Here is an 11,111-nt window from a genome sequence, read left to right as displayed (position 1 = left end):
GGCACGGATGGAGACACACACACACACACATCACGGCAGTTTGACCAGCAAGTCCATGGGACTGGACTTGAAATCAAGATCCTTTCTTCAACTCTTGACTTCATATTTCTCTCCAAGACTTTCACTTGATTATTAGGATATAGGGAGCAAGAAGAGAAAGGACTCAAAAGAGAGGTAATGGCAAAATAGGTCCCAGAGGAGACAATAATTGGGAGATCACTGAGCAAACCAAATCAAAGCAGCTTTATTGCATTATTAAATATATCATATATCAAATGCAGAATTCCTACCATGAAAATGCAGCCAGAGAAGGAAGCCCTGAGATATATGGTGGCTGAGTGGAAGAAGAACCCCAACCCTTGAGGAGCAGGGCTAGAAGACATCTTTTGTTAATATGGTTCCTATTCCAGAATAGGGCTTATAATCACAGAATGAATAGCTTAAGTCCTTGGGCCAGGCTCAAATGTAGAGTCGAAGACCACTCCTTTGTAGGCTGTTGTCCCTCTGCTCCTATCTCATAGCCTAAGATAGCTCCCAGCAAAAGGCAGTTCACCCCTTCTACCTGCTCCTTAACTTTGCTTACCCTTAAAAAATGCTGGCACATGACAGGTTCCATTTTTAAAGGACTAGAACTTCCTCTCTTGGTTCTGTTCAACTGCAAACCCTCATGTCTATGACTTGTTTGAATGGTAAACAGCACCCAACTTGTCCCCAGCTGCTGGGGCTACACAGGAATATGGATCTGGAAATATAAAGTCAGAGGCAAGAAGGTAAGGTCAGGCTCACAAAACTCAGAAGGGAAAAACAAAAGATTCCCAAGATAGGTTACAGTAGAGGTAGAATTGGAAGTAATGACCCTGTTCACCCTATCAGAAGCCACTCGAACAGAATATCCCTGGGGGAGAAGACCTCATGGCCTAGGTCCTGCAGGAAAACTGTATTAGGGAAAGTAAGACCTGGCTCTATGTCCTGCCTCCAGCGCTGAGTGTTTTGGATAGCCAGGAGGTGGTCAGGCATAAAGGGGTTAAAAAAAAAAAAAAGCAGGAACTCAGCTGGTTTGGAGCCAACTCCACAGCATCATATACCTGGCAGCAAGGGAAGAAAGTGGGGAAAAACAAACAGAATCTGTTGCACAATTTTCCTTCTCTGCAGCGGGTAGTTAAGTAATATAGAAGTGGCCTCTTGGCAAGAGAGGCTGACTGGCTTAACCCTGCAGCTTGTGTGCAATGGTGAGGACAGCCTTCAGGATAGGCATGAAGCTGGACACTTCGCTGAAGCTGCTATAGCCCACCACCTGGGCGTGCACTGCAAGGCTCTGCTCAAAGCTTCCTGCATCCACACATCGGGCGACTTCATGTAGCCCAGCCAGGACATGAGGTGAGAGCTGTGGAGGGATTGCCCTTAGGTTAATAAATTCGACCAGCCCTACCCTGGCAGCCTGAAAGAGATAAGACAGTCTCAAGTTCCAGAGCCCCATCTCTTCCCATTCAGGAAATATGTGGGTATTTGAGGTGGGGGAGCAGTCTTTCCTATGGAAAGAAGACTCTGGACTTCCTTTGCTCGTGGAAAGTAGTGGGAGGGCATGAGGCAGAGGGAACACAGGTATATACTCACCGTCCCCTCACAGAGTTTCTCATATAGACCTTCTAGACGTTGGGCAGCCTCATCCAGCTTCCTTTTTGTCTTCTGTAGGGAGGCAAATGGTTTTTGACCCAGCCCATAAGCCTAACACAGGGCTGTAAAGAATCCACTACATTAAAGCTAGAATGACTTAGTACTACTTCCTTCATTTCACAGAGGAGGAAATGAAAACCCAAAGATAGTAATGACTTGCTTAAGCTGATATAGCTAGGAAATGAACAGCACTTGTTCTTCCTGATGGCTTCCCCCTTCTTCAGTACACCCTATTGCCTATAAGTCTCCATGCTGTTGGGTCCTGCTACCATGGAGCTAGACTTTGGACCAGACTCCAAGTCCCTCCCCTACTCTGCATGGACTTCTAAAAAGTCTGAAATATGGTCAGCATATACAGGGATAGTGAAGGAACTGGTCTCCAGAGACATCCTGAAACCAGCTGAGAGTATGAAGAGGGCATCACAGGAAGGTTCAAACTTACTAAGTCAGTTGCAGAAAGGGAGCAGCGCTGGAGAAGTGCCTCAAAGCTGGTCTTCAAGGACTGATGCTCTGGGGGCAGTGCCTTTCTTTCTATCATCTTAGAAGGTGGTTGCTGACGTTGCTAATGAAGGAGTGAGGAGAAGGGACAGGCAAGAAAATTATCTTTCTCATGGTTTTCCTAAGGTCTCATCCTCAGTGACTCAGGGTCAGGCATACTGCTCCCATTAGAGTACAACAGAGCTGAGGAGAGAGCCCTCCATTCTCTATAGTGAGAATAGAGAATAGGTTTGCCTCTACCTTGAAAAATGATGCCCAGCTACATGCTCCCCACTTTTACTCCTAAGGAGGGCTGGAAGGCTTCCCAGAGCAGGGGAACAGTTGTCCCTGTCACCTGTAGGCTGAGTTCTCCTGGAGCTCCAGGGGGAGCATGATTCACACTGGAAATGGGGGTCTGTGATGGAAGGACCCGTTGTGGCTCAGGGATAAAGCTCCTAACTGGAGCAGTAATTGGTGCTAGAGGCATAAATACCTCCGGGAGCTAAAGAGAGAAAGAAAGGCACATGAATCTAAGCTGAGAAACCCTATAGGCCTTAGTTTTGGGGAATGATAGACATATAGTGAGTTAAGGAAACAAGATAGTGAGTGGGAAAGTGGAAAAAGGGAGACTGGTGAATGTATATAGGAGGGAAAGAAGGTGGTGCTGAGGGGGAAGACTGGGAAAAGGGCAGAAGCAGCCCAAGAATGGGAAGAAAGGGGTTGAATTCTATAAAGAACTAGAAAGTGGGTCACTGCTGAATATATGAGGGGATGGATAAGGAACAATACATTGACCTTTTTCCTCTGGAGATTTCCTTGAGGTCCTGTAGAATAAAAAGATAGGAGTTTTTAGGGGCATGGTCAGGAACATTAGAAAGTTTTAGTCTGAAGACTAGAAAAATTATTTTAATTGGAATCTGTCACACCTCCCTTTGCAGACCAGCCACACTCCCAGCTAACAACCTCCAAACCAAAGGGCCCCAGTTCATTGGCTTGAGGGAAAAGACTCTGAGACAGTGGTAGGAGGGGAGGAAAAGGAGGCAACAGCCCACAAGGGGGAAGCCATGGAAGGAAAACTGACCTTGATGAGGGGTCAAGATGCTAGCACTTGAGAGAGAGCTAGAGCATGGAGCACCTGGCCCTCCGGGAGGGTAAGTTACAGGAGAGTAGGCAGGAGGGGCCAGGAGCTGGGAGCTCAGAGGGCTGGGACCTGGTGGTCTCACAGAAGGCAGAGGGAGTAGTCTAGGAGTCTCAGACAGAGAAGTAGAGCCAGGCACCATGATGTCTGGGGATGCCATGGGTGAAGGAAGACCAGAAACAGGCCATGTTCCAGGGAATCTCACAGGGTTTGAGGGTGGAGCCCTTTGTCCTCCTAATAGTTGCAGCTGAGATAAAGCTGAAGTAGAACAGAAATAGGTAATTTGTCACCAAACTTCAATTTGGGAGAGATTCAGTATATCAGACAGGAATAGGTCAGCAACAAAATAAAACAAGCCAGGTATGGTGACACATGTTTGTGGTTCCAGTTACTCAGAAGGCATGAGGATCACTTGAGCCCAGGAGTTAGAGGCTAGCCTAGGCAACACAGCGAAATCCTGTCTCAAAAATTTTAAAATAGAACAAAAACCAAAATACCACAACTGACAATAATAATAAATAAAAGGCAGTTTTACCTCAAGCTACTCTTCTTGACTTCTTATTCCAAGTGTAAAGAGATCCTATAATTTATAAAGTACTTTAACTGTTCTCCTTATTTGACCCTCAAAATAATCCTATAGGATTGAAATCACCAGTATAACAAGTTTGGTATTTTACCAAAATATACAAAGTCTTTAACATAAGAGAGAATGTTAAAAACTCAGTAAGGGATAGGAATTTTGATTGCAACTCTGAAGCTCTTCTCTCAAAAAAATTTTTTTTTTAAATTTTTAAACTAAAATAAACAAACAAAACAAAACCAGATCTTCTCTAAACCGGACCAACATGAATTTGGGAGGGAATATGTCTGTCTTTCCTGAGACCTCCATTCTGTGCCCAAACAAATCTCCACTTACTCACCAGGCCTGACCCCAGGGCCCAAAGGCAAAGGCTGGATTGCCTGGGGTTCAGGTATCCTGTAGTCACTTATAGTCTTTGTCCTGAAGCTCTGACAGGGGATAGGATGGGAGGGTGTCAAGGGCATTACTAGTGATGGCTGAAATGTGTCCGTAGGCCTTGAAGATGGACTTGGAACCTGTGAAGAGAAAAAAGGGTCAGTTTTTTAAAAGAAAAGAGATATGAGTAATTGAAATCAGAAAAACAATACAGAAAACTAATGAAATGAAAATTAATTATTTGAAAAATATTAATAAAATTTATATATCTCTATAAAGACTGATAAGATAAAGAGAGAAGACCATTAGTCATCAATATCAGAGATGAAATAGGGAGCATTGTAGCAGACCCTGAAGCTACTAAAAAAATAATAAAGGAATACGCAAGTAACTTTAAATTCATAAATTCAATAACTTAAAAGAAATGGACCAATTCCTCAAGAACCACATGCAACGAAAATAGCCAAAACAAAAGATAAAAATAAATAGTCACATAATTATTAAAGAAATTGGATTTATAAGGGCTAGAGATATAGCTCAGTTGGTAGAGTGCTAGCCTAGTATGCACAAGGCCCTGGGTTCAATCCCTTGCACCACACACAAAAAAGAAAGAAAGAAAGGAAGGAAGGAAGGAAGGAAGGAAGGAAGGAAGGAAGGAAGGAAGGAAGGAAGAAAGAGAAAGAAAGAAAGAAAGAAAGAAAGAAAGAAAGAAAGAAATTGAATTTATAATTTAAAAATTCAATCCCCCACAAAGTATTCAAGGCCCAAATGTTTTCATTGGAGAATTTGACCAAGGGTTCAAATTAACATATAGTTGACATAAACCCTTCCAAGAAAATAGAAAGAACAGTCCTATTTTTTTTTTTTTGTGGTGCTGGGGATTGAACCCATGGTCTTGTGCATGCAAGATAAGCACTCTACCAACTGAGCTATATCCCTAGCCCCACTAATTCATTTTATAAAACCAGCATTATTCTATACCAAAACCAGACAAAAACAGCACAAAATAAAACTACAGACCAATATTACTCACGAACTTAGATACAAAAATCCTTAACAAAATTTTATCTTTTTTTTAAGAAATTGAAATACATTATATAATTAATGAGGACCATATTCTTTTTTTTTAAAGAGAGAGAAAGAGAATTTTAATATTTATTTTTTAGTTTTCAGCGGACACAACATCTTTGTTTATATGTGGTACTGAGGATTGAACCGGGGCTGCACACATGCCAGGCGAGCGCGCTACCACTTGAGCCACATCCCCAGTCCCCTTAACAAAATTTTAGCAAGTCAAATCCAACAATGTGTATAAAAATAACATTCCACAACCAAGACAGATTTATTCCAGTTCATGCAAGCCTGGTCTAACATATTTAAAAAACAATCAATGTAATCTACCATATCATCAAACTGAATAAAAATATTTTATATGTCATATAAAATGATGCAGAAAAAACATCTGACAAAATTCATTCATGATCTAGTACATAAGGTACTGTGATCTAAATGTGTCCCCCAAAATCCATGTGTTGGAAATTCATGCAACATTGTTGGGAAGTGGGACATTTTGGAAGTGTTTATGCCACTATAAAATTGAGTTCAGAAGTAGGTGCACTCTCAATTGCTATCCTGCCTCTGTCATATTAGGACCACTTTCCTCCACTCTGGAGGATGCAACAAGGTGCCATCTTGGAACCTGAGACCAAACCTGCTGGTGCCTTGATCCTGGACTTCCCAGCCTCCAAAACTATGAGAAATGAATTTCTGTTCTTTATATATTGCCCAACCTCTGGTATTCTGTTTTAGTAGCACAAAATAGGCTAAAACACAAGGAATTGAGGCAAAAATCCATGGCTTCAGAAAGAGAATTTACAAAAAACTTAAATCTAATATCATATTTAATGGTGAAATGTTGAATGTTTGCCCCTCTAAGACTGGAAACAAGGCAAGGATATTCACTTTCACTACTCTTATTTAGCATAGTACTGGAAGTCACAATCATTTCAATAAGGTAACAAATAAATTAAAGACATTCTGACTGGAAAGAAAGAAAACTGTCCCTATATGTAAACATGACTGTGTATATACAAAATCACAAGGGATACACACACACACACACACACACACACACACACACAACCAACTTCTAGAACAACTAAGTAAATTCAGGAAAGTAACAAGATATACCACTAACACACAAAAATAAATTGCATTTCTATACACTGACAATGAATGAGTGGAAATCAAAATGTTTGATTTTAAGCTCAAGAGAATATTAAATAGTTAAGTGTGAATTAGACAAAGAATAAGAATGATGAAAGTTGTAAAATACTGATGAAAAATCATGTTCATGAACTGGAAAACTCATAGTAAGACACTGTTTCTCCCTAAATTAATCTATAGTTTTAATGCAATTCCTATGACCAGGAATTAAGATGACCATCTTAACACAATTCTTTGTAGATAGAGACAAACTTATTCCAACATTTATGGGAAAAGGGAAAGGCTCTAAAATACCCAAAACAATTTTGAAAAAGAAAAATAAAGTGGGGGAATTACTTTTCCCCACACCAAGACTTATTATATAATGGTAGTAATCAAGATAGAATGGTATTGACAGAGGGACAGACACAAAGATCAAGGGAACAAAACTGAGAGATAAATCCACACAAATATGCCTACTTAGTTTTTGACAAAGGAGCAAAATCAATTCAATGGAGAAGGGTCAGCCTTTACGGTAAATACTCTAGTGCAACTGAATATCCATTAGCCAAAAAAAAGAATCTTGATCTAAATTTCATATGTTCTACAAAAAAATCAACTAAAAAATTAAACATGAATGTAAATATAAAACAAAATGACAAAACTTATAGAAAGAATATATGAGAAAACTCGGGGGACCTAAGACTAAGTAAAGAATTCTTAAACTTGACACCAAAAGCATGATCCATAGGTGGAAAACTTTATAGACTGGACTTCATAAAATTAAAAACTTGCTCTGTAAAAGGTTCTTAAAAAGGTGAAAAGACAAATTATAGATTGAGATAAAATATTTGCAAATGACATATCCAACTAATCAATGACTCATATCTAGAAAATATGTAGAACTCTTAAGCCTCAACATTAAAAAACAAAACAATCCTATAAATAGAAATGTGACATATAGACAGACATTTCACTGAGGATATATAGATGGCAAATATCTGAAAATATCAAAAACATTATCCATTAGAGAAATTAAAATTAAAACCAAAATGAACTATCATCACCCATATATCAAAATGGCTGTTGAAAAACAATGATGATACCAAAGGCTAGTGGAGATACAGAGAAACTGGATCATTCTTCCATTGCTGGTGAGAATGTAAAATGGTATGACCATTCTGGTAAATTGATTGGCTATTACTTTCAAAACAAAAAATGAACTTATAATAGAATTCAGCAATTGTGTTCTTATATTCTGAGGCATTTATCCCAGTGAAATTAAGACTTATTTTCATTCAACAGCTTTATTCATAATAGCCCCAAACTGAGAACTACCCAAATGTCCTTCAAAGGGTAAATAACTAAAAAAATTTAAAATAAATTTTAAAAACCTGTGGCAGCTCAATGGTACAGCACTTGTCTAGCATGTGTGAGGCACTGGACTCAATCCTCAACACCACATGAATATAAATAAACAAAATAAAGATTTAAAAAAAAAATAAATGATGCAACATGGATGAACCTGAGTTACATAATGCTGAGAAAAGACAGTCTCAAAGGGTATGTATTCATGTTTGTATTTATGTGACAATAGTGAAATAACATAATTAAAAAGCTGAAGAACATATTAGTGATGCCAACAGAAAAAATGAGGTTAGGTGTGGCTATGAAAAGGTAATTAGAGAGTATTGAAATCTTTTAATTTTATAATGGTACAACTGAATAACTTGATTGAGGTGTTGGTTACATAAGGCTATGCATGTGACAAAGCTGCAGTTACACACACTCAAACACACACAAATTAATACATGAAAAATTGATAAAATATGAATGTATGGGTTGTATCGATGTTCACTTTTTCATTTTGATATTACACTGTGGTTATGTGCAATGTTAGTACAGAGTATTTCAGGAAATGTTCCCAAATATTCCTTGTAACCTCCTGTGAACCTGTAATTATAGTAGAAAAAAGAGAGGAAGAGAGAAAGGAAGAGAGGAAAAGAGGAGAGAAAAAGAAGTGAAATTAAGATAGAAATGGAAGATACTTCTATCCTCAAATCTCTTTGGGTTTTATTCCCCAATACCTCTAATAAGCTCCTGGTCTCACATGTTAACTGTACCCAATCTGCCTGGACACTTTGGATAGAACCTGGGAAGGATTTCCAACTCCTTTCTTTCTCTCAATCTTCCTACCACACACAAGCCTCTAAACTATCACCAATTTCTGTGAATTCTATCTACTAAATATCTTAAATATAACCTCCCTATCCAGTTATCGGTTTTTCATATCCTCATCATCTTATTTTAAATATTTTTAGTTGTAGATGGACATAATACCTTTATTTATTTATTTTATTTTTTATTTTTATGTGGTGCTAAGGATCAAACCCAGAGCCTCACACATGCTAGGCATGCGCTCTACCACCGGGCCACAGCCACAGCCATAGCCCCTCACCATCTCTTGCTATGGTTTCCTAACTGCCCTGAGCCTTGTCCTTCCTAAACACATAGCTAATCGTGCTATTTCCCTAGACGAAAGTGTTCAGTAACTTCTCCCTGCTCTAAGGGACAAGTCTAAATTCTTCAGCACAGAATGTCAGATCCTTAATGATCTCCTACTCATTGCTCCACCTTCATTAACCTCACACTCCATGACCACATACACCTATTTTGAAATTCCATTAAAATAATCAGTCATTCCTCAAAAAGCCTCTGCTTATATTCCCTGTGCCTAAATCAGCCTTCACCTATCCATTTTCTCTTCTAAATAACTTTTAACCTTCATGACTCAGATCAAGCATCATACTTATTCTAAAGCATTCCCTGAACTGTAACTCTGCCAGCACACACACAGAATAAACTGTTTTCTTCTGTGTGATCCCATAGCCCAATCATGACATTTATGAATTTTACTGTAGTTATTTTTTACATATCTATTTTTTCACTAGACTATGAGTTACTTGAGGGTAGGGATCATAGTTTGTGTACCTTTGTGTTCTAAAAGGCTAGTAGTTGTTCAATAAATAATTATTAGAAAGATAACAGAATTCTAGGAAATCAGGAATTTTCACTAACATATTCCAAGTACCTAGAATTATGTCTGGAATCTAAGTATTTTTGAATGAATGAACAAATGAATTAACAAATAAAGTCTTACCTGGTGAGAAGGCTGGGATCCCAATCTGTAAGATGATGTCTCTTTGAAAGGGGTGGTAGCTCCCACAACAACCCGGGGAAAGGGAAAAGAGGGGGACTGTTGACCCAGGACAGCAGAACCTTGGGCATGAAAAAGCCGATCTCTTAGCTGCTGAACTGGTGGCTACAAGAGTTGTAATAAGGAAGAACCATGTTAACAAAATGAAAACAAGCAAACATCTTCTCTTAGAAGACTGGCCCTTTTATCACTCAAGCTTCCAATGATCCTCTATACTCTAGACACCATAAATAACTCAAAGTTCCCTAGTCCCTGACAAACACTTGCATACTCCCTCTTGGCTAGTCTTTCTTCCTAGAAAACCCTACATCTGCTGGTAAGCTACTTCATTTTTAAAGGTCCAGCTCAACTGTTTTAACCACTGGGAAGACTTCTTTGACTTCTCCAGATAAAACCAGCCCCTTTCCTAAGTCCCACAGTGCTTAGCATAAGCCTCTGTTATAGCACTAGAAGTTGTTAATATCTGATCTCCCCCAACATATTGTGAATTGCTTAAGGGATGAGTTCTTATTTATCCTAGGAGATTCAGTATTAGCATAGTGCCTGAAATGTGGAAATGCTCAGCCAGTGTTAGATGACAGAATGAAATGGTTTGCTCTCTCACATGGCCCCACTCACCTGAGCACAATCATTGGGTAAAAAGCTCATGGCAGTGGCAAGGCTGCCCTGAGCTGCCAGGAGATTGGCATACTGGGTGATCCTGTAGGTTGTAGTAGAGCCTGGGCTTGTCCCATTAGGAGCCTGCTGAGGTTCCAAGCTCCTGTTAAGGACCATTACTTTCTCTATCAGGTCCTATAGGGACAAGGATGAGGGTGGTCAGACCTGTTCAAAGCACATTGTTCTCTAAATCCAGGCAGTTCACCCAGGAATGTCTCACTATGACTTCCCCAGACAAAATCAGCCCCTTCCCTAAAGTCCCACAGTGCTTAGTATAAGCCTCTGTTTTGGCACTAGAAGTTACTAATATCTGATCCATACCCAGTTAAAGGCAGAAGCTAATATATTGGAGACATGACAGTAAAGGACCACTTGGCCTAATTTCCCAAGCTGTTTGGGATTGGGTTCAACTGGACTTATCTGGGTCTTGGATTCTTACTAATCTCTGCCTCCTCTTTTTGCTTTCTTTACCCTTTCTGCTAGTACATCATCAACCACAGACTCTGTTATCTTTTTTTAAAGAGAGAGAGAATTTTTAATATTTATTTTTTAGTTTTCAGCGGACACATCTTTGTTTTTGTATGTGGTGCTGAGGATTGAACCCGGTCTGCACGCATGCCAGAGGAGCGTGCTACCGCTTGAGCCACATCCCCAGCCCCAGACTCTGTTATTGTAATTGTTTCATGTGTGACTTTTGTCTTTCTGTGAATCTGTGACCCCTATCTTCTCTGGTCATTCAATGAGCATCTGATACAATTTAGATTCACAGAAATTTTCACAGAAGCTAA

The 11,111-nt window shown here is 39.5% G+C and overlaps 1 protein-coding gene across 7 annotated transcripts in view; it reads right to left on the bottom strand.

Moving 5' to 3' along the window:
* Nucleotides 1–220: 220 nt before the first annotated feature.
* The window catches only part of Sec31b (SEC31 homolog B, COPII component), a 32,520-nt gene continuing 21,629 nt past the window's right edge, over nt 221–11,111 (bottom strand). For 6 of the 7 annotated variants that reach the window (XM_013362097.4, XM_078026277.1, XM_013362099.4 and 3 more), the window contains 9 exons: nt 10,285–10,458; nt 9,610–9,771; nt 4,210–4,384; nt 3,233–3,547; nt 2,947–2,975; nt 2,507–2,653; nt 2,117–2,236; nt 1,615–1,686; nt 221–1,384 (listed from right to left, as the gene is read on the bottom strand). In XM_013362097.4, the coding sequence (XP_013217551.2) occupies nt 1,205–1,384; nt 1,615–1,686; nt 2,117–2,236; nt 2,507–2,653; nt 2,947–2,975; nt 3,233–3,547; nt 4,210–4,384; nt 9,610–9,771; nt 10,285–10,458 (1,374 nt within the window). In that variant the 3' untranslated portion in view covers nt 221–1,204. The remainder of the gene's footprint in view (nt 1,385–1,614; nt 1,687–2,116; nt 2,237–2,506; nt 2,654–2,946; nt 2,976–3,232; nt 3,548–4,209; nt 4,385–9,609; nt 9,772–10,284; nt 10,459–11,111) is intronic. The other variant, XM_078026324.1, reaches the window with a different exon arrangement.

This window comes from Ictidomys tridecemlineatus, chromosome 1, assembly GCF_052094955.1.
Source record: "Ictidomys tridecemlineatus isolate mIctTri1 chromosome 1, mIctTri1.hap1, whole genome shotgun sequence".
Taxonomy (NCBI): Eukaryota; Metazoa; Chordata; class Mammalia; order Rodentia; family Sciuridae; genus Ictidomys; species Ictidomys tridecemlineatus.
The sequence above is the reverse complement of the archived record's forward strand: the minus strand, read 5'-3'. Positions and strand labels throughout refer to the sequence as shown.